This window comes from Lupinus angustifolius, chromosome LG03, assembly GCF_001865875.1.
Source record: "Lupinus angustifolius cultivar Tanjil chromosome LG03, LupAngTanjil_v1.0, whole genome shotgun sequence".
NCBI lineage: Eukaryota > Viridiplantae > Streptophyta > Magnoliopsida > Fabales > Fabaceae > Lupinus > Lupinus angustifolius.
Genome location: NC_032011.1, coordinates 29970149 through 29993597, shown reverse-complemented (window position 1 = coordinate 29993597; position 23449 = coordinate 29970149). Strand labels below are relative to the sequence as shown.

The window sequence follows — 23449 nt, the reverse complement described above, 5'->3', positions numbered from 1 at the left end:
TAACTAAGAGCCTAGATATTTTCGGATGGAGATCACATATCCCAAACTGTGTCATATTCTATATCTCAAATTAATTAGAGCGTTTCATTTTACTGACCCTATTGTTAAGTTTGTCTAAGACAGCCAAAATAATATATCTTTAAGATATTAATAGTACTATATCATCATATCCTGGATTAATTATCTATAATTATCGAAGATAATAATACAATATAACATATCCATATTCATATGACAAAATATTATTCCATGCTCTTAAATTATCAAAAAGTTGAAATGTTTCATCAACGTTTGCTACAATCAGTTGGCATAAAGGACACAACATTTGTGTTCCTATCAATACCAATGAGGAAGTTTCTCATTGCTAAGTTTCCATATACGTATGAACTAGTTGATGGAGCAATAGCTAAACACACTACATCATCTTCAACAGTTATAAACGTGTTTTCACGGTTCAACACAACATCTGCACCAGTGAAATGTGCTGTAAGTATTGGAGCTTCAATTGCATTTGGTGGAGACTTATAACAAAGTTTTAGTGAAGAAACTGGACTAGGAACACGTTCCAATTTTATAACTGATGCTATTTCTGATTCCAACCCTGTGTATAACCCTTCTGGAAGAAAAGTTAATGTTGTACCTGAATCAATTATCACATTACCTTGATCATTAGCTTCTGCTTCTGCTTCAACTTCAACTTCAATCCTTTTACCTCCTCCTACAGATATTCCCTCTAAATTAAGGTAATATAGGTCACCATTAGGACCATATTTAAGGGGAGTGGAAACTGTTCCTGGGCCAGAAACTAGGGCATGATCTCCAAAGTTCAATATACTTATGTTATTTGATGCATATGCTGGCACAAAACAATATGAAAATTTGTTTAGCAATGAGTTACTTAACTGTGAGGTAAGTGAAAAAGCACCAGGACCTAGACCAATTATGCCAGAAAAACTAGAACTAGTGATACCAAAATTAACATGACCACACCCAAACAATACTTTTGGAAAAGAGATAAATTTATTTGGATCATTACTACTTAAACTCAATGTTTCTCTTGCAACACCTCCACTTGAAACTGCTCCACTTACGTATTTCATTTGATATTGGCAAATATTTTCTGTGCAATATCTATTAGGAACTGCACCACATGCATCAGAAGAACATGGAACAGGTTCATAGGTTGTTGATGTAGAAGGGTCGAATATTGGAAAATCTTGTTTGTAACAGTTATCACATTGTTGGCATTGTAACCAAATCATGTTACTTATTGTATCTACTAAACCCATTTGAAATGAATGGTTAGAGCCAATAGAAAACTTGATGATGAAATCTCCATCTGCATTGGTTATTTCTTCTTGTGGGTATGGGGTTTCTTCTAGTTTTCGTTGGTGGAAATGGTTAACACGGTTGAAAGAACGATGAATGGAATTGGTTAATCTTTGAAATGGAGTTTCATTGGGATTGTATAATGGAGAGTTTGGAGAATCTCTATGAATGAGTTCAACACTGATTCCACCATTTCCAGAGACACAAATGATTGATAATGTGAGTAATAGGACAACAAGATTATGATAACATGTCATGTTGGTTGAGAGATGTAGTATGGAGCAAAAGGAAACATGAATATATATATATAGATCATGGGTCTCGTCGAAACCTTTCTCATTTCATTTCCCGAGTTAATAAAATGTTATTTTTTGTTATTTAAATTTTTTATTTAATATATGATTAGTTCGAGATAGGAGATGAGACATCATTGAAGATGTGTGATCTATATCCTTAAGATCCTGTTCAATATAGTTTTTAAAGAGTTGATATATTATCTTTATATGTATATGTAAATAAGACTAATGATGGAGACAAATGAAATATATAAGTTTTTATAATTATTGTTATATAAGTATATTCACTTTCCATTTTCATAGGATTTAATTTTGTTATGATCCTTTTCGAATACCTCATTCAAAATGTATAATGTATTAATTAATTCAAAAAAATATCCTTATAGTAAGTTATTGGGTGGAAATAGAAACATAAGATCACACATAATTAGAAATATAAGTGCAAGAATTATTGGTAATCCAAAATGTCTATTTATAATTGTCTACTATAATAAGAAAAAAATGGTTGTTGAAATTAAAAGTTAGATACTTTATATTTGAGACAAATGTACAAAGTAGAGGTTTTTTTGTAAAATTAATGATTTGCTAAATTCTTAAACTAGATACTCTTTATTTGTGATAAGTGTACAAAGAAGAGATTATTTTTTTACAAATTGACTTTGAAATTCTGAAAATATCTTCTTCTTTAGGTCTCCACATTCTCTCTAGTCAAACCTCATACTATTTCTCATTTATTCCAATTTTTGTTCAACAAATTTTCTTCTTCAACTAAACCAACTTAAAAGTATAATTTTCTATTCTTTTCATTTTTACTCATTTTCAAATGTCAAACCAACTCATATGTATTATTTTATATTATTTTCATTTTTATTTCATCATTCTCATAACTAAATTCGTGCATTCTATTAGTATATGGCAACATATTGGTAGTTACTGTGTAGAAGTTTTTTTCCCATTGTACTTCATTCTCATAATTATTTCTCTTTTTTTTTTCAATTTTTGTTCCACAAAACTATCATCTTCAAATGTCAAATCAACTCACTTGTATAATTTTAAGTTCTTTTCATTTTTACTTTATCATTCTCATAACTAAGTTCGTACATTTATTAGTATATATCAACATATTGATACTTATTACTTAGTAGTATTTTTTGTTAGAAGTTTATAATTTTTACTAATGGTAGGCATCATATATTTATTGATACAATGATATTGGCTATTTATTTCGATGGTGAAATTATAAGTGGTCTAATTACTGGCACCCCATAGATTTCTAAAAGCTGGTAACGAATATGGGCTTAATGGTGGATACTCATCAGGTTAACCTATAGGGATAATTGGAACCATATAAACGCATAATGAAGGTTATGGTCCCAAGACATCAAATCATAAATAGTTTTCACCTCTCCCCATCAGAGAGCAAATGAAGGTCCCAGAAGGAATTAATGATTTGGTTAAGGAAGATCATCATACCAAAACTCTCTCAAAAGGAGTAGATCAGAGAATATGGATTCAGGGATTCACGTATGACGGTGTATCCTTGTTTTACATTATGTGTGAGAATCATGATATTCAAGATCCTAGGATTGATATTTCATCAATCATAAGGAAATATCTAACCTTCTTTTCATTTTTACTTCATCATTCTCATAACTTATTTTCATTCATTGGTATTTTGTGAGATCACAGGCGAAATAATTATTTTGCATTTACTCCTTAAATTAGTAACTCCATTATATTATTACATATTCTTTTATTCCCTTTTAATGCATTTGATTTTTATAACAGTTGTAAAAATATATTTGTCTTAACTATGTTTCCCTTTTTAAAACTATCATCTACTCCAACATATATAAATAAAAATGAGCAGAATAGTAAACAATGAGAATGAAGCAAAAAGATCAGAATATATTAAATCCATATGACTATAAAAAGGGCATAAATAATGAAAATGGAACATAAGATTTTTGATAAGAATATAATGGAGTTACTGAATCCTTTAATATATGGAAGTTTTGAAAAGGGAAACATGATTTGTTAACTATGCTTATATACATTTATAAATGGGACCATATCTACATTATATGGAATTTGTTATGTGCATGATTGTTTCACATTTACAATAACTATTCATATATACATTCATTAGCTTATATTATTCTATTTAAACTATATAACTATGTTGTCTAAAAATGTTCTCTGAAATTACTCCAAATTTAAACCGGCATTTTTTTACATACAATAACCAGGATTAATTGTAAAAGTGGTACATGTTTGATTCCCTTTAAGGAAGAACCTGGGTTCGAGTCTTGTGGATGGAAAAAAATGCTCGTTGGGGGAGTTAGCCCCACCACATACCTGTGGATGTTCCCAGCTTGGACAGAATTGTATCCAGTGCGAGAATACATGTGAGAAACCAAAAAAAATTGTATATGTTTTCACACTTTGAAATATTTGGGAGTGTGCTTTATGGAATATATTCATACACTAAATCTATTCGATTTGAAAATTACACAGTCTTCATATTAATCATATAATTCATTCAACATTCAACACAATATCACAAACACATCCTACTTTAAATACCATGTATAACCAAGAAATCACATCAACACAATATTCATTATTTATGGCTTAAGTAAAAAATAATATTGTGGTTTTGATTTTATTGTGAAAATGGAATTGATTCTTCCACCTATAATCTAATATATGAATTATTACTGATTCTTTAATTTTAAGTAATATTCATCTATTACTTATAAAAGAAAAAAATGTTTCTGATGATATCTGTTAATCTCTTAATCAAAATTTTTCGTCCAAAATATGTTCATGTCCATCATATGTATCTTCTAACGTTGCATTTTTCCTTCTTATACATTGTATATTTTAATACTGAAATATCTAACCTTCTTTTCATTTTTACTTCATCATTCTCATAACTTATTTTCATTCATTGGTATTTTGTGAGATCACAGGCGAAATAATTATTTTGCATTTACTCCTTAAATTAGTAACTCCATTATATTATTACATATTCTTTTATTCCCTTTTAATGCATTTGATTTTTATAACAGTTGTAAAAATATATTTGTCTTAACTATGTTTCCCTTTTTAAAACTATCATCTACTCCAACATATATAAATAAAAATGAGCAGAATAGTAAACAATGAGAATGAAGCAAAAAGATCAGAATATATTAAATCCATATGACTATAAAAAGGGCATAAATAATGAAAATGGAACATAAGATTTTTGATAAGAATATAATGGAGTTACTGAATCCTTTAATATATGGAAGTTTTGAAAAGGGAAACATGATTTGTTAACTATGCTTATATACATTTATAAATGGGACCATATCTACATTATATGGAATTTGTTATGTGCATGATTGTTTCACATTTACAATAACTATTCATATATACATTCATTAGCTTATATTATTCTATTTAAACTATATAACTATGTTGTCTAAAAATGTTCTCTGAAATTACTCCAAATTTAAACCGGCATTTTTTTACATACAATAACCAGGATTAATTGTAAAAGTGGTACATGTTTGATTCCCTTTAAGGAAGAACCTGGGTTCGAGTCTTGTGGATGGAAAAAAATGCTCGTTGGGGGAGTTAGCCCCACCACATACCTGTGGATGTTCCCAGCTTGGACAGAATTGTATCCAGTGCGAGAATACATGTGAGAAACCAAAAAAAATTGTATATGTTTTCACACTTTGAAATATTTGGGAGTGTGCTTTATGGAATATATTCATACACTAAATCTATTCGATTTGAAAATTACACAGTCTTCATATTAATCATATAATTCATTCAACATTCAACACAATATCACAAACACATCCTACTTTAAATACCATGTATAACCAAGAAATCACATCAACACAATATTCATTATTTATGGCTTAAGTAAAAAATAATATTGTGGTTTTGATTTTATTGTGAAAATGGAATTGATTCTTCCACCTATAATCTAATATATGAATTATTACTGATTCTTTAATTTTAAGTAATATTCATCTATTACTTATAAAAGAAAAAAATGTTTCTGATGATATCTGTTAATCTCTTAATCAAAATTTTTCGTCCAAAATATGTTCATGTCCATCATATGTATCTTCTAACGTTGCATTTTTCCTTCTTATACATTGTATATTTTAATACTAATAATTGATGAGCTTTTATGTTTTTTTATTCTATGAAAAATTACACCTCACATTAAAGGGGATTGAATCTCTTTTCACATATGAATTATTACTTTTCTCTCTCCATTTTCTTCTCTCCTTCTTTTCATTTCATATTTCCCTCTTCTTCTCTCCTATATGTATAATCTAATGTTTCATTTATCGAATTTACTTTGTCATCATCATAAAAACACGTGTAGTCATTTCTATTAAACCTAATATGATGGCATATATATTTCGCTACTCAATCATCATCCCGCTACTCAATCATCATTAATAGGAAGTGGGTCGATAGTTGTATGAGTTGAATCTTATTATAATCACTTTTGCTAGCAACAAAATTAATGTCGTGTCCATTAAGATAACTTGAAAAGATGCACTTTCTTTACTCAACCTTTGCAACAAAACCAAACCACAAAACATTTACATCATATTTCAAAACAAACTATGTCAATGAGTTCCACATTCTTCTTCTTCTTCTTCTTTCTCTTCTTCTTCTCATTGAATGCAAATTCTTCAAACTCATATTGTGACCCCACAAACAAGTGGGACCCACAAACCCTTCACCATGATAAAATCACTGTCTTAATCAACGGCTTCTCTTCTTCTCGTATCCCTCTCCTCCAATCCCTCGCTGCCACGTACTCCCTCTCCCCTCTCGTATCCTCTGTTCTCATCCTCTGGTCCAACCCCTCTACTCCTCCACGTGTCCTCCTCCAATTGGACCAAAACCTCACCTCCTTGTCCACGTCATCAACACCCGTCACACTGCATCGCAACCCCACCACCTCCCTCAACTCCCGCTTCCTCCCTCACCACCGCCGTGAGATCAGAACCGACGCCGTTTTGATCTGCGACGACGACGTTGAACTCGACCACGACTCGTTCAACTTCGCGTTCCGTGTCTGGTCAACGAACCGGAACCGACTCGTCGGGGTTTTCTCTCGATCTCATGATTTGGATATGAACCGGAAGGAATGGATCTACACGGTTCAACCGGACCGGTTCTCGATTATTCTCACAAAATTCATGATCCTCGACAGAAACTATTTGTATAAATACTCATGTGAAGGTGGAACAAAAATGGCGGAAATGAGAGGAATCGTTGATTCCGTGATGAATTGTGAAGATATATTGATGAATTTTGTTGTTGCTGATGAGATTAATTTGGGACCGTTGATGATTGGGGTGAATAGGGTTAGGGATTATGGTGATTCAAGGAATGAGGATAGTGTGAGTGGTGTAGGGTTGAGTAGTAGAAAAGGGGAACATAGAAAGAGAAGAGGTTGGTGTATAAGAGAGTTTCATAGAGTGTTGGGGAGAATGCCTTTGAGGTATAGTTATGGCAAAATTGTTGATTCTGTTGGGGAACAAGGTTTGTGTAGGAAAGGGGGCAAATTGGTCTTTTGCGATCAATGATATGTTGTCGTCGGGTCGTGTCGAACATGGTTTTTGAATTGTGGTTGTAGTTATTTTGTAATTATCATAATTATCGGAATCGTAGGAAAATGGAACTCCGGAAGTCACAATATTGATGCAGTTGCTACGAAACAATGGCATGATGGCAAATTGGTCTTTTGTAATCAATGATATGTTGTCGTCGGGTCAGGTCGTGTTGAACATGGTTTTTGAATTGTGGTTGCAGTTATATTGTATTTACCATGAATTGTAGGAAAATGGAACTTCGGAAGTCGCAATATTGATGCAGTTGCTATGAACAATGGCATGATGGCAAATTGGTCTTTTGTGATCAATGATATGTTGTCGTCGGGTCGTACTGAACATGGTTTTTGAATTGTGGTTACAGTTATATTGTATTTACCGAAATCGTAGGAAAATTGCTAGAAGACTCCAAAAGTCTGCAATATTGCTGTGGTTGTTATGAAACTTTGGCATGATGGAAAAGAGTCATGAGTGTAACACAGCCTCTTTGGCAAATTGGTGCTTTGTGATGGATGATCTATCATAGTTGGTTGTCTGGAGCATGGTTTTGAATTGTGGTTGCAGTAATTTTGTATTTATCATAATTGTTGGAATCATAGGAAAATGGAACTCCGGAAGTCACAATATTGCTGCGGTTGCTGCCAAGCTATGGCATGATGAAAAAGAGTCATTGGTGTAACACATCCTCTTGTGATCAATGATCTATCGTTGTCGGATGTCTCGAGCCTGGTTTTTGAATTGTGGTTGCAGTTATGTCGCAATATTGCTGCAGTTTTTACGATATTGTGGATTCATGTGAGAATTCATTGTGTAGTAGTGTGTGTTGAATGTATGTTAGTCATTCTCAATGGGAAAAGCAGAGACTTATATGTTGTTCTACTTTTTCAATTTGGATATGAGTTTAGTGTTGAGTGTGTAATAAACTTGATTCAACTAAAAATCCCTTATTTGAAGTATAGATTAAAGGGTAAGGAACTGCATTATACATTATAGATTTTTTCATATCTGTTTTGATATTTAGCCAAGTTGTAGTTCAAATTTAGCTCTATATAAAAGCTTTATGAAGATCTTTTAGAATCTTGGTAAATTTCTTAGTAGTAGAATGGCCTGAAATATTGCTAAACTTGGTCATGGAATCAACATTGAGCAATGTATTTCATGTTTGTATTTTTGTGTTCAAAGTTTCTGTTTAGCTTTGAGAAGTGGATGCAAGAAGCATTTTATTACAATTTTCTCTGGGGCCCAGAAAAAAAGCATGAAAAAAAAAGCTCGAATGGTATGATTCCACCATCAACCCAAAATGAAAAGGGCAACCGCATAGTTCACAGTCCACCCTCAATATGTGAGTTAATGCCGATGACACATGCAGTAACACATCATGTAGCAACAGATATAATCCGAATATTATGTGGCTGCTAAGTCAGATCCAGATCCATAATCCTATGCTTGTTGTACTTGGAAGTAATATAACTAACTCAGATCCACATTTTGTTTTATTTTATTTTGTATTACCAAAGATATCAACTAATCCATTTTAAGATATATAACTATCTCTCGACAAATATCACTTTCAAACATTATATTTGTCATTCATTAAAATGTTATACTAGAATTTTCATTGTATAAAAAATTTTACATTCTCTGTTTGTTGTTAAAGCAATTAGATATAACAATGTTTTTAAATTTAAAGTCTAGAATTATTAAATAAAGTTAATATAATGATTTTTTTTTTAAAATTTTAATTTGGTTTCAATTCTTGTTGGTTGTTATAGAAGTAACTCACATTAATTTATGAATGTATATTGCAAAATAACAGATTTATACACAATCAATACATCATTTATTATTACAATAATTTTGTATAAAACTTCTATACCACCATTTCATATACCTTATTCTCTTGATTATATGTCTCTAAAATAAAGGTGAAATACTTCCATAGTATTAAAAAAATGTATTTGTTAAACCAATGTATTTCTTAAAAAAAATGTCTTTAAAATAAATAACTTTCAGAAACTCCCAAAAGAGAAAATGTATTTCTTAAAAAAATTATTGAAAAAAATGTACTAGAGCTTACTAGACCAGCTTCAGAGAAAAAATCTCAGCAAATCTGAAGAGCAAAAGAATTTAATTTACGAGTAGTATAACACCTCTCACGCCATATAATCGTATCGAGGAAGTTGCCTGAATTACTACTCGATATAGACCAATGTACAAGACTTCCACTTAATAGAAACTAGAAACAAACAACTTTACAATTGTGCCGAGAAATAAATAAAATGTATCAACCTTAACTAAAAAGATCCGGTAGATTGAAATTGAATAGCGAAAGAATGAAGAAAAGGTTGATTGTGTGTTTTGTATAGGGATCTGCATTCATCTCTATGGCATGGGTTTATATAAGCCATAGAGCCAAACTCCAGTCCCTTTTTTTTAACAATTTTAATCAATTTATGCAATTATGAGAATCAACAAAAATTATGAGAATCAATTTATGCAATTATAATTTTTCGGCTCGGCCGAACAGGATTGCCTCCAATATGAGAATACACGTGGGAAATCAAAAAAAAATTATGAGAATCAACGAAACAACATAAAACATAAAACATAAAACATAAACAACAACGTGAGGAATTAGATTGAAATAACAATAAGCAGAAACAAAACAAAGAGAAACGTGGTTTGATTGAGAAGTGGTGAAACATGGTTAGAGAAAACCCTAATGGAGGTGTATATATAAGAGCAGCAAAGTAGGGTTGGGAATAAGTGGGTCATGGGTTCACGTTCTACTTCGGCCCATTCACTAGTTAAGAGAGAGAAAAGGATGTAGGGAGTATGGATCGAAAAAACGAATGATATACTCACTGTGTATAAATCATCATACTAACAAAATATACATATTATAGCCTTAATACAAACGCGAGTAAAATTTTAATCTTAATGCAATGTTGTAAGATATCATTATCATTGGCCATTTAGGAAAAGTCTATGGGGTCCGTCTGCCGGCACGGCGGACAGGGCATAAAAAATATGCACATTCATATTAAAATGTCTATCCAACCTGTTTTATTCGCTCGCGAGAATTACAAACGGACAAAATGGGTGGCTCGTGGACATTATTGGAGAAATTATTAAACATCAAATATACAAATATATATGTATTTTGTCAAATATGAGATAATATGTTTCATTTGTTATATATGCATTTGTAATTTGTATATTATATATATTCCTATGTACTCCTCATTTTATATTTTGTATGCAAATTATGTACTATATATTTTGTATTATATATATTTTGTATTTTATGTATTATCCATTTGTATGATTTTTTATTATGATAAATACCTTTGTATATTTTTGGGCAAATTATGTATGACTATTGTATATAAATATATATATATATATATATATATATATATTAATTGTATTTATGGTGGCTCACAAGTCCACTCTGCTCAATGTTATTAAACTCGGACCGGTCATCGACTCGGTCAAGTTATTGGGTCGATGGGTCACTAGTTGAACTCAGTAACTCAATTTTCAACTTTTCATTAATAAATTCCTAATAATATTAATAGTTAACATCATATTTTCACAACATGGACTTTACTCGTGTTTAGAGCGGGCAAAACATGGTATTTCTCGCTCTGTTTAAAAACAAGTATGCCCATGTAGGTCAGACCTTAATTTAGGCAAACATTACATGGGTATGGACAGAGTGGCATGCGCCCTAATTACCAATACTATATATTACATATCATAATGGATACGTTAACAATTGATATTAAAAAAACATTTTACTTCAACATACATTATTTAATACTAGTGTCTGTCGGTCAATATTGTATGATATTACGTATTAATTTATATATTGTATTTTTTAGAATTGAAATGTATTTGTTGTGTTTGATGTACTTTATATTATAGTTTTTGTGTATTTATGATACTGTTCAATTTAATGTGAAAGATGCAGTTAATTAATGTGTTGATGGTGATTAATTACATGATTTTTTTTGTAAAAAATAAATAATATTAAGGGCAAAATAAGAGGTAAAAATTACACTATGTTTTGCCTTTATATATATATATATATAGAAAATAGAAGATTATATATATATATATAGAAGAAGTATATATATAAATATAGATAAATAATATCAAGGGTAAAACAGGAAGTGAAAATTACATCATGGTGAAAGTTACACCATGTTTTACCTTTATATATAATATAAATATAAATATAAATATATAGTATAGAAGTATATATAATTTTGAAAGAAAAAAAACATTAACTTATATATCATAATTTGTGAAGTGGGTTAGGAATGGTAACATGACGAATTGGTAACGTGTTTTTGTGTTATCCAACCCTGAATGTGAATTCTAGAACTCGAAAGCAGCAGAGCTAACAAAAGATAACCATCTCTCCTTGTTGGGTTTCGAAATCCCAAAACTTATATCCACCCTCACTTTAAATATTCCCCCTCATCATTTAAATGGATATTTTGCCCTCCAATGTTCTACATCTGTTATATATATTATGATTTTATACTTAGTATATAAATCAGGTTCGATTATAGGTTGAGTATCACTTATACCAAACATGAAAGAACCCATAATTTGACATTGGTGAAAACCAGAATTTGGTCAAAGTAGGGTTTCGCAGTTAAATTTGGTAGTGTTCATGCAGGTACTCACGATTCAAGTTAGGTTCTCAAAGAGGGTCAATCTTAGTGCAAGGAAAAAATTGCTACTTATTAAACTACACTGTTACAAGTTTAAATCACAAAAATAATCTTTTATGTTAGTAAAACTCTAATAGAGCTAAATAAACCACCTTTTTCTGGCAAATTCTGATGGTGACAAATCTACCAAGTAGAAGATGGGACCACATCTATTATCTCACTTTTGTACCACTTCATGTATTACCAATTTTGATTGGTTGAAAAAAATTATTGAAGTTAAAATTATAATTATTTTATATTTTTCGGGCTAATAATATCTGCTGACACACGGAGTGATACAAAGTTGTAGATGTGAGGTGTTCTATACACAATGGACTCATTATTGATAAAAGGCACATAATTTATCATACTTGATTGGGATTATAGTTTTCTCTCATGTAGAATTACTTTTAGAAAAGTTATGCTCAAGTTTATTGTTGTTTGTGAGAAAAGGAAAAATTGTATCAACTCTGGGGTATAATAGTTTTTTATATAGTTATTATATTGTATATTATTCATTCATAATTATAATTGACACAATAATGTAAATAAATTGTGGATAATGAATTAATTAAGTATAAATTTTTATATTGACAATACATGAATATTACGTTTATTGTGAGAATGAGACTTACATGTTTGTTTTATTGGATAAGTTTATTTTTGTTTCATTCCCCTTTCTTTGATGGTTAAACATGGTGAACCAACGGACGTTGGTTTAAGTGATACATGTTTGATTTCCTTAAGTAAAGTCTTGAGTTCGATCTTGTGGATGAAAAAATGTCCGCTGAGAGAGTTAGCTCCACGTACTTGTGGATGTTATCGGCTCGAATAGGATTGTTTCTAGTGCGAGGGCACATGTGAGAAACAAAAAAAAAACATTTTGATGAGCCTAATGAGGTGAAGCCTATCAAATTAAAGCTCTTAATTTTTTTTACATAAACCCTTAAAATTGCAGCATTTTATACAATATAAACAATTTTATAATCACTATAGTTAAATCATCTTTTAAGTTGCAAATTCATAAATTTATAACTTTCCAACAAATCAATATAAATTACAATCATGATCATAATTATATTTTTCTTGTAGTGAACCACAATTAAAGATAATATGCAATCAAATCAAGATATAATCAAATTGATAGTTAGTAATGGACAAAGATCTCTTAATTAATATAGAGATAAATACAATATTCATACATCATTAATATAAAAATTTATACACAGTCGATATATTATATACATTTTATTTATATTATTTTTTGAAGAGTCAATAATAATTAAAAAATAAACAGTAAATTATTGACTAATAGTATATAAAACTCTTATATTGTTGAGTCGATCTGGATTTCAATGCCCACGTATTTTTTCAGTTCATAGTAACACTTACATAACACGTAACTCACATCTCTCTCTTTCTCCCTTATCCCATCCTTGTCATATCAATATCATCGTTATCATCTCCTCATTATTTGTATATACGCATTTATCCATAATAAATATAATAATTATTTATAAATATTCAATTCATTATTCATTATTATTCATATAAGATAAAGTTCTATCTTTGTGTTGAATTTTATCTAAGAGAACAAAAAATGAGGATTGAAGCAGAAAGTGATGGAGTCTCAGCTTCTAGAAAACATCTTGTTTTTGCTTATTATGTTACTGGTCATGGTTTTGGACATGCCACTCGTGTCACTGAGGTTTCAATTTTTCTCTCTCCTTTTGTTCTTACTAATTTTGCTTTAATGGGGTGTAGTTTTTTCATTGAAGTTTGAATTTTGATTCCTGGGTATGTGGTTTTGGGTTTTGATCAATTCAGAAATGATAAAAAAAGGTTGAGTTTTTAAGTGATTTTTTTAATTGTTGGTGTTTTTATTTTAAGTGTAATATTTATGCAGTCGATGTAAATTTATTTATATATGGTACTTATTGCATTATATACCATTCATTTGTATTACAGTTTCAATGATAGTGTAAAAAACTTTTATACTTTCGGTGCATACGTCGTTTCCTCTTTATTTTATTGGAATGCAAATGTGAATTTTTTGGTTTGAAATGAATAAATTAATGCATAGGTGGTGAGGCATTTGATTCTTGCTGGGCATGATGTTCATGTGGTCACTGGTGCTCCTGATTTTGTTTTCACCTCTGAAATACAGTCACCTCGTTTATTCATTCGCAAGGTAAGTTTTTTTAGTTTCGTTTTTTCGCGATTTTGATTGCAGCAATGTTCTTAGTACACTTGATGTATGTGAAAGTTTGGTTCTCATGTTTGATTGATATTAAACTTTCAAATATGATTGATCTTTCAAAAAGTGCCTTAGACTGAAGGGTAAGAGCATAGAGGAGGACTCATAAGTCATTTCACATAAATAATTTGGCGAATTTCCCATACAAAATGTTTTTACATCTTAGTCTCTTTTTATTGCTATCCAATAAAGGAAGTGTTCACAATGTAGTCAACACTGAATGCCTTAACTAAGGACGAATTCAGAGTTTAAAATTGCGGTTGTGTTAAGGACTTACGGTCATGGTTGCATTGTGACTTGGTGTGGTCAATCATGATTTGATGCGGTTACATTTGTTGCAGCAACTGATATGTTGTGGCAGTATCACATATTTTTTTGGGTAGGCATGGAAGCATCATGTAATTCGGTCCGCATTTTAAAACCCTGGACAAAATACTGGCTAAATGCATAAATGCTCACGATTCGGGAATAAAGGGTAGTTTAATTTTGTACTGTAAAAAACGTGTTGAAGTTGTTCCAGATTATTAGAGTTCATTACATATTCAAGGGACTTACTTTTACTTGTTTGTTAATTAAGACTTCCTCAATTATGTTGAGTACAATGCCTTCCAAATTAAAGAAACTGTTTTCAGAACATATATTTATCCGTTTGTGCGAAATAGGTGCTTTTGGACTGTGGAGCTGTTCAGGCAGATGCTTTGACGGTTGATCGACTTGCCTCTTTGGAGAAGGTATATGAATAATGCTCTGATGTAGATGCTTTAACGTTACTTTCTTTTTGTTTCTGATCTCCTGCTTTGTATTCGGCTATGTTAGTATTCGGAGACAGCAGTGAAGCCCCGTGCTAGTATCTTGGAAATAGAAACGGAGTGGCTGAATTCTATCAAAGCTGACTTAGTGGTATGTGTTATATTCTTTCCTTTTTTATTGTACACTGAAATGAAAAGATAGATTGATAAGTCATTCCTTAATGTTTGGAGATGAAAAACAACATTATGAATAGAATACATTACATTTCGCGGATCCTTGTAAAGCTAACACGAGAAAGCAGGTCTCTGATGTTGTCCCAGTAGCATGTCGTGCGGCAGCAGATGCTGGCATTCGCTCTGTTTGTGTGACCAATTTCAGTTGGGACTTCATCTACGCCGAGTATGTGATGGCTGCTGGAATTCATCACCGCTCGATAGTTTGGCAGGTGACAACAATGTCTTTGTAGCAAGTTATCGTGTCCCTTCATTTTTCTTCAATAGGCTGAATGGAACTAAAACTTCTAAATTGGACATTACTTTTGTCTTTTCCCCTTTGTTTTGTTTGGATCTTGAAACACGATAAAGATGTGTAAATTCCCTTACACTAATGCAGATAGCTGAGGACTACTCCCATTGCGAGTTCCTTATCCGGCTTCCAGGATATTGCCCTAGTACGTTGATTCTTGCATAATTTCATGACAATAGCCTAACATTATTTGAATGCCCACCTGAATTTTTTTTTCCGAAATGATTAAAAAGGTTGTCATCTATATTTGTAGTGCCTGCTTTTCGGGATGTTATTGATGTACCTCTGGTTGTGAGGAGGTTACACAAATCTGCAAAAGAGGTACAACCTCAGAACCTGTGTAGCTATTATATATTATAGGATGATTTAGCTTCTAATCTACGAGCTCGTAATTTTCCTTGTTGAAGGTGAGGAAGGAACTCGGGATAGATAATGATGTGAAGCTAGTTATTCTCAACTTTGGTGGACAGGTGATTACTTATTTGCGCCCTTCACATTCTGTAAAACCTGAAGTTCGTATATTGATGTATCATTGTAATTGTCCGACCCCATAATTTTAAAATTTAATTTTTTTCCGGTGTTTGTATATTGTCTTGTGACCAGCCGTCTGGATGGAAGCTGAAGGAGGATTACTTACCCGAAGGATGGTTGTGCCTGGTACTTATTCCATCCTTATGCTTTGTATCATTGTCTTATTTCGCATGTTCTTTGTTTATCGTACTCTTCTACATTATTTGGTGATATCTCACTTATGTGGTTAAGGTTTGTGGTGCTTCCGAAAGCGAAGACCTCCCTCCAAACTTTAAAAAGCTTGCTAAAGATGCATATACGCCTGACATTATTGCAGCGTCGGACTGTATGCTTGGTCAGTATGAGACGTCCATATCCGTGAATCTGGATTAAACGAAGAGTTGTACTTACTGCAATTTTTTGACATTTTAGGAAAAATTGGATATGGCACCGTTAGTGAAGCCTTGGCATACAAGTGTCCATTTGTCTTTGTGCGTAGAGATTATTTCAACGAAGAACCTTTTTTGAGAAATATGCTTGAGGTACACCCTATCGATTTTCTGTGTGGTAGTTTTCATGTCCTCTAGTTCATCGTTTGAGGAGGGCTTTACAAATAAGTAACAATCTTCGTTTTCTTTTTATGCAGTATTACCAATGTGGTGTTGAAATGATTAGGAGAGATTTACTCACTGGTCACTGGAGACCTTATCTTGAACGTGCAATAAGTTTGAAACCCTGCTATGAAGCAGGCATCAATGGTGGTGAGGTATGCTCTTTTTCATGAACTAGTCGAGTCGTTCATAAGTATTGTCTAGAAACAGTCTCGTCGCTTGCGAGGGTAAGGTTGGGTACGTCTACCCTCCTCAAGCCTCACTGGATGGGAGCCTCATGCACTTAGTTGTTCCTTTTCGGGATGAATTTTCTCATTTCATCACCTATGTTTTTTGCAATTGAAATGAAACCTTAAATTGTTTAACTTTTTATTAGAAGGGAACTATCTATTCATCACAGTGTACCACGTTTTTAAATTATTGTAGTATTGCTTTTTACTGCACCTTGTGGCTGGCATGTATTTAAATTTTGCAAATGTAGGTGGCAGCTCACATCCTGCAGGAAACGGCCTTCGGAAAAAATTATGCATCGGATAAGGTAAAGGATTTATGATTCGAGTTAGTTGCAGTTTTGGATTTTGTTAATTTTGCCAACCTTCTGGCTACTTTGGTTTAGTGAAGAAACTTGTACTTTGATTTCAATTTTCATCCTAATATGCAGCTTAGTGGTGCACGGAGATTACGTGATGCCATAGTTCTTGGATATCAACTACAAAGGGCCCCTGGCCGAGATATTGATATTGCGATCCCAGAATGGTATGTAACTGCCGAAAACCAACTTGGCCAGTCATCACCAAGTTCCCCTGTGGGTGTTGGAGGCTCTGTATTGTGAGTATCACTTTACCTTTTCCATATGTTTATAATCATTTTAACGGGTACCACAGACTAGATAACTGCATCTGCTTCTTGTTTCCTAATATTCTTGCTTCAGCGGTATCGAAGACTTTGAGATTCTTCACGGAGATGTTCAAGGTTTTCCAGATACTGTGGCTTTCTTAAAGGGCTTATCTGAATTAGGAGAGAAGCACACGAGGCGAGAGCGTAAGGCTGCATCTAGTCTCTTCAACTGGGAGGTCTTGTGAATTTCATATGAAACTCTTTTTTCTTTTATAAATTTCTTTTCTCTAGGCCGATCTCTAAACGGCAACAAGAAACCGTTTTAAAGATAGAAGTAGTGAAGAAACTACATTTTTTCTTTAACTTCTGAATTTGTTCGATATTGTGACAGGAAGATATTTTTGTGGCTAGAGCCCCCGGAAGGTTAGATGTAATGGGTGGTATTGCTGACTACTCTGGAAGCCTTGTTCTGCAGGTTGAATTTTCTACCTCGTGAAAGATTAAATTTTCGTTACAGTTGATTGCAAATGTTACGTAACTTTACAAGAATAACTATTACTTCTGAAAATGATGCAGAAGTTATTCTCGAAATTTTCATATAACTGCCCGTTCTCTTCTTACTTCTTTCGTTTCACCCTTTTGCAGATGCCAATTAGAGAAGCATGCCATGTTGCTTTGCAAAAGGTCCATCCAAGTAAGCATAGGTTGTGGAAACATGCTCAGGCTCGACAAAACGCCAAAGGAGGAAATCCGAAAGCTGTTTTGCAAATTGTAAGTTTGAGAACCTGAAAAATCACTAAATATAGTTTGTTAATAATGACAGTTATTGGTTGGAATTTTACAACCTCGTAGCATGACTAATACATAATCTTGATGAGAAAATGTGTTTTGGTCTGGAATATCTTCATTACATTAGCAACATACTTCTTGTTTTGGAGATTATAATGATTTTTCTTAATGTTTGTTCTCACTTTATTTGGATCATTCATTTCAGGTATCATATGGCTCAGAATTGAGCAACCGTGGTCCGACATTTGACATGGATTTGTCTGACTTTACGGATGAAGAAGGCAACCCAATCTCGTACGAGAAAGCAAATAAATACTTTGCTCAAGATCCTTCACAAAAGTCGGTAGCACTTATGGACTGTCTTGTATTATATTCATAAGGTTAGTTTTGGCGTTCTGTCATATACTAAGACGATTAACTTCAACAGGTGGGCAGCATATGCTGCCGGGGCAATTTTGGTCTTAATGCATGAATTGGGTGTACGTTTCGAAGATAGTATCAGCATGCTGGTACACCCTGTTCTCCACTTATGTTATTAGTACTTAATTTCAGCCAAAAAAAATATCTTAGTTTTCCATGAGTTTCGATAAATACAATTCCCAATAAGTTTCACTTTCACCTTTCATATTAGGTGAAATACACACCAGGCTTGTTATATTATTGATGGTATAGGGTATTTCAGTTTTCTTTGTATCTTACATGAAATGAAACTCAAATAACTAATAAATATATCACTACCCGGGTTCACAAATGCTTCAAAAGAACTATTACCACTATATTACTTTTGTTACTATATCCGGTTTTCTGTGAAAATCAATTATTGAACTACTTTTGTATTAGAATATCAGGATAATGTTTATAATCAGAAGAACTATGCCCATAGCTATTGATGGAGGGGTCATGTTTCTTTTGTATCCAGGCCTATAATTGTGCTCTACTTACTCTATCTCCATCTCATTTGCTAAGATAATAATGTTATAAAATATGTGTAGATTTCATCTGCAGTCCCGGAAGGGAAAGGAGTATCATCTTCTGCATCGGTGGAAGTAGCCAGCATGTCTGCTATTGCAGCTGCTCATGGTATTATGCTTTGTTTTAATGCTCGGTTTACCATAACTAAACTTTAAGTTCTTCCTTTAATTTTTGGAAACTTAATTGTTTCTTCCGATGGTGTAAAATCGATGTTCAACTAGTTCAAGTTTTTTTAAAGAAGTTCACTTCGGAAAACTAATCTTTCTTATAAAAAATTAGAAAAGAAAAAATATTCTATTTTTTATGATCTTAACATAGCCGACTCCACCTAGTGGGATGAGATTAAGGTTGAGTTGTTGTTTTCTGATCTTCACATGTCCAATTTTTCTCCGAGTAAATATTGATTTCATTACTTTCGGTCCTTGTAACAGGATTAAATATCATGCCAAGAGATCTGGCCTTGCTCTGCCAGAAGGTAGGACTTTACACAGTATTGTGTTCAATATTAAATTCCGGTGACATTTAATTTATCTCATGTATGCATTTTCCTCTTTATCCAACTTCTCTCACTCTCTTACAATTTTCATTAGGTGGAAAATCACATTGTAGGAGCTCCATGCGGTGTCATGGACCAGATGGCTTCAGCATGTGGCGAAGCCAACAAACTTCTTGCTATGATTTGCCAGGTGTGCATCACTATTCTTAGATGAAAAGTCACTTCGTAGGAACTCCTAATTTCTTACTCTTTAAACTCAATATCATTGCACTGCTTGTTGTTGATGCAGCCTGCCGAGATTGTTGGTCTTGTAGAAATTCCCAATCATATCCGGTTCTGGGGACTTGATTCCGGAATAAGACACAGGTTGGTGGCCTATCATTATCTGCAAATTTTCATGCATAAACCCCTTCCTGCTTTAGTTTTCCGGTAATTAACAGCCCACATTTCAAGAAATAAGGAGGCACCAATATATATATATATTTTAAAATATTTGTTTGCGGCATTCTTTTCCACCATGATTTGCCAATTTCATTGAAAAGTTAACTTTCTTCCGTGTTTATGTCCATTACGGTCTATTTCGTGTTTGTAAATTTTCAGATCTAATATAGATCTCTATTGACTATTGTTCAACTTGTGCTATGCATATTAATGAAATCATGTACTAGGCTTGTAATGATATTAGGGTTCTTCAATCGTCGACCTTTTTTCATGATGCTCATAATTTTCGTGATGCTATATTCATTCTTCTTGAAACGGTAGTTTTTACTACCGTTTAACAATAATATCCTATTCCATTGTTTCTGAATCTATCCTTTGTGATGTTCACGGGATATCCAATTGTCGGATATTTCAGCGTTGGAGGTGCAGACTATGGATCTGTTAGAATTGGCACCTTTATGGGTCTGAAGATGATCAAGTCCAAGGCATCCGAAGAATTGTCCGAGTTGCGTGCTGATGGAGTGAACTACGACGAAGTGGAACAAGATGATATAGAACTTCTTAAACAAGAGGCCTCCTTGGATTACTTATGTAATTTGTTACCTCACAGGTAAAAATATTTTATTTTCTATGCGTATAAAGGTTATCAGGAATGGCAACAACTTTTTTAGGATTAAATTGGCCTTATAATTTGTTATTGGATTATGAACTACATATTTTGACGTGTTCAATTTCTTCCCCCATCTTCGACTTTTTACGTTTTAGTTGCACGTGCCATTCCTTACATCTTCAAGTATATGAATTCATTGTTTACAAGTTTTCATTTGCAGATATGAGGCTCTTTATGCTAAGGCAATTCCTGAATCCATTATTGGTGAGACATTTTTGGAACAATACAATAATCACAATGACGCGGTCACTATTATTGATCAGAAGCGAACTTACAGCGTGAGGTTTCCGACAATACATCCAGTCTATGAAAATTTCCGAGTCAAGGTTAGGACTTCAAGAACTTGAAACGGTTACAAGAAACGGATTGTTTGTTCTAATTGTTGCATCCTTTTGCTCAGTCATTATGCATGTTGTTGATCATGGACAATACATACAAATCTTCAAGTGTTTTAGTAAAACTCTTCTATGGTATTTTACTACTTCAGATTTGACAACTCAATCATGTGCATATGTCGCGTCGTTATTGTAGTTTGTACATCAAATGACATTGTGCATTTAATAAGCTTATCTAAATGCTTTGCCTCACAAAAATAGAAATTTTATGACACAATATTTTGATTTTCGCAATTTTGTTTTCAGATAAGGTAGCTTTTACCTGTAAATATGTATGTTATTTTCGTGCTTCGTATTATACATAATATTTAGCGATTTCCTTGCTGCGATATGATCTGCAGACCTTCAAAGCACTTCTAACATCGGCAACTTCAAATGATCAACTTACAGCCTTAGGAGAGTTGCTATATCAGGTACAAGTACAATTCATTTGATGAGTCCACTACCCTCCTTTTGTATACGGCTCTTGCAAAATTCAAAGCGAAACTGAAATAACAATTTCAGATGAACGCTTTTTAACGTTCGTTCCAAATTTTAACATGTCATGAACAATTGCCTTCTCATGACTCGTGACAAAATGTTCACTCGCGAAAAATTAGTTTTAACCATTAGCTATCACTTGCAGTGCCACTATAGCTATGGTGCTTGTGGACTTGGCTCTGATGGAACAGATAGGCTTGTACACTTGGTGCAAGAATTGCAGCATAGTGCAGCATCTAAAGCAGAAGGTGTGACATTATGCGGCGCAAAGATCACTGGTGGCGGTTCTGGTGGAACAGTTTGTGTGATTGGTAGAAATTGTCTCAAGAGCAGTGAACATATTTTTGAGGTATCTATAACTAAGAAACCCTTAATATCTCTTTTGGATTGTAACTAGTAAGTGAAAATATATTATCTTATCATAACCCCGTTTCCAGGATTTGAACATATGACCTCCGGGCCACAAGGTAAGTAACCTTGCTATTGTGCCGAGGCTCAATATCCTCGAAACAGTCTCTAGGCTACGTACGTCTACCCTCCCTAAACTCTACCGGGTGGGAGCCTCATCACTGTGGGCTGCACTTTATAACCCGTTTTAGGCTAAGTGTTAGCTATCATATAATTTTCAATGCATTATGATTTCAGGTTCAGAAGAGGTACAAAAAAGCTACTGGTTATCTGCCCTTTATTTTTGAGGGTTCATCACCGGGTGCGGGTAAGTTCGGGTACCTGAAAATACGCCGACGAGCTGTTCACGCCACTGAGGATGATAGTTCACTAAGTCCACCATAAAAGCTGATCATGGCTTACATGTAAGTACCTCAAAAATCCATGCCTTGAGTGGAAAATGTGTGTAGTTTGAACCATTCTCACCATTGAAGTTTAGAGTAATGGCCATTATCCTTTGTGTACCACTGAAGAGAATAAGATTATGAGAAATCAAGTTATTGATGTGAAAAATATTCAATATTAATGAAATCAATGAATTATAATCAAATTACTATATGCATATTTGCATATATGATATTATTAGAGGAACTTTTTATTTCTACATGTGTTTCCATCTCGACACTTTTAAATGCCTACTTTCTACCGTGCACACTCATGCGAGCACTGTAGAATACGGGCATACAGCAATGCTACTTTTTACAGTGCTTATGAAGCACTGTTAAATCTAGCGATACATTTTACTGTGCTTACATAGATAGCGTCTGAAAGCACTATTAAATAACAATTTTAACTGTTGTTGTTGTTTTGCGATAACGGCGTGATTGTGAAACAAATAATTACACTTTCTTATCCACAAAATTTTCAAAGGATGTGCTTGATTTACATGAATGTATATTCCATCATTGATTTGGTATAATTTATCAAGAGCTTCTTTACACCTTATAGTTGTTAAATTAAATCACTATTAATCTTAATTATTGGGAAATCAGGTAATGTAGTTTTTTTGTTACTATTAAGAGTATCTATCCCTTCACCTTTTTGGTAAAAAACTAATCGTTTTCGGAGTCGTGGTTGTTCCTTCCAACAAGTGTCAATCATAGAAATTGAACCCTTAATTTTTTTTGTTATTCTTTGGATCAAGCAGATCTTATATCACTAAACCAACGTCTTATTGGTAAAAGTACTGATGCTAATTTATCCCATCTAATCAATTCCCTTTATTGATAAGTAGCATTTTGAGAGACACTTTCTTACCTCAACTCACAATTTGTA

The 23449-nt window shown here is 33.0% G+C and overlaps 3 protein-coding genes across 3 annotated transcripts; 2 read left to right on the top strand and 1 right to left on the bottom strand.

Annotated features, from left to right (window-relative positions):
• LOC109342497 (aspartic proteinase CDR1-like) lies at nucleotides 285-1586 on the bottom strand. Its single transcript, XM_019580474.1, has one exon. The coding sequence runs from the start codon at nucleotides 1584-1586 to the stop codon at nucleotides 285-287; it is 1302 nt and encodes a 433-aa protein (XP_019436019.1).
• LOC109344455 (glycosyltransferase family protein 64 C3) lies at nucleotides 6191-7926 on the top strand. Its single transcript, XM_019583265.1, has one exon. The coding sequence runs from the start codon at nucleotides 6272-6274 to the stop codon at nucleotides 7241-7243; it is 972 nt and encodes a 323-aa protein (XP_019438810.1). The 5' UTR covers nucleotides 6191-6271; the 3' UTR covers nucleotides 7244-7926.
• Nucleotides 13524-22719, top strand: LOC109344454 (L-arabinokinase-like). Its single transcript, XM_019583264.1, has 28 exons — nucleotides 13524-13702; nucleotides 14078-14185; nucleotides 14914-14982; nucleotides 15068-15151; nucleotides 15303-15446; nucleotides 15614-15671; nucleotides 15780-15847; nucleotides 15934-15996; nucleotides 16130-16183; nucleotides 16289-16391; nucleotides 16469-16578; nucleotides 16683-16802; nucleotides 17129-17185; nucleotides 17309-17475; nucleotides 17579-17720; nucleotides 17876-17959; nucleotides 18130-18255; nucleotides 18479-18612; nucleotides 18701-18782; nucleotides 19266-19353; nucleotides 19677-19720; nucleotides 19836-19931; nucleotides 20031-20107; nucleotides 20598-20792; nucleotides 21013-21178; nucleotides 21589-21660; nucleotides 21873-22076; nucleotides 22373-22719. The coding sequence occupies exons 1-28, from the start codon at nucleotides 13595-13597 to the stop codon at nucleotides 22517-22519; spliced, it is 2970 nt and encodes a 989-aa protein (XP_019438809.1). The 5' UTR covers nucleotides 13524-13594; the 3' UTR covers nucleotides 22520-22719.

Excerpts from the sequence above, each read along its gene's own strand:
- LOC109342497 (XM_019580474.1), bottom strand. The coding sequence starts at position 1,586 with ATGACATGTTATCATAATCTTGTTGTCCTATTACTCACATTATCAATC.
- LOC109344455 (XM_019583265.1), top strand. The coding sequence starts at position 6,272 with ATGTCAATGAGTTCCACATTCTTCTTCTTCTTCTTCTTTCTCTTCTTC.
- LOC109344454 (XM_019583264.1), top strand. The coding sequence starts at position 13,595 with ATGAGGATTGAAGCAGAAAGTGATGGAGTCTCAGCTTCTAGAAAACAT. Across the intron at positions 17,476-17,578 it reads GGTGTTGGAGGCTCTGTATT|CGGTATCGAAGACTTTGAGA; the intron begins GTGAGTATCACT and ends TTCTTGCTTCAG. Across the intron at positions 17,721-17,875 it reads CTAGTCTCTTCAACTGGGAG|GAAGATATTTTTGTGGCTAG; the intron begins GTCTTGTGAATT and ends ATATTGTGACAG.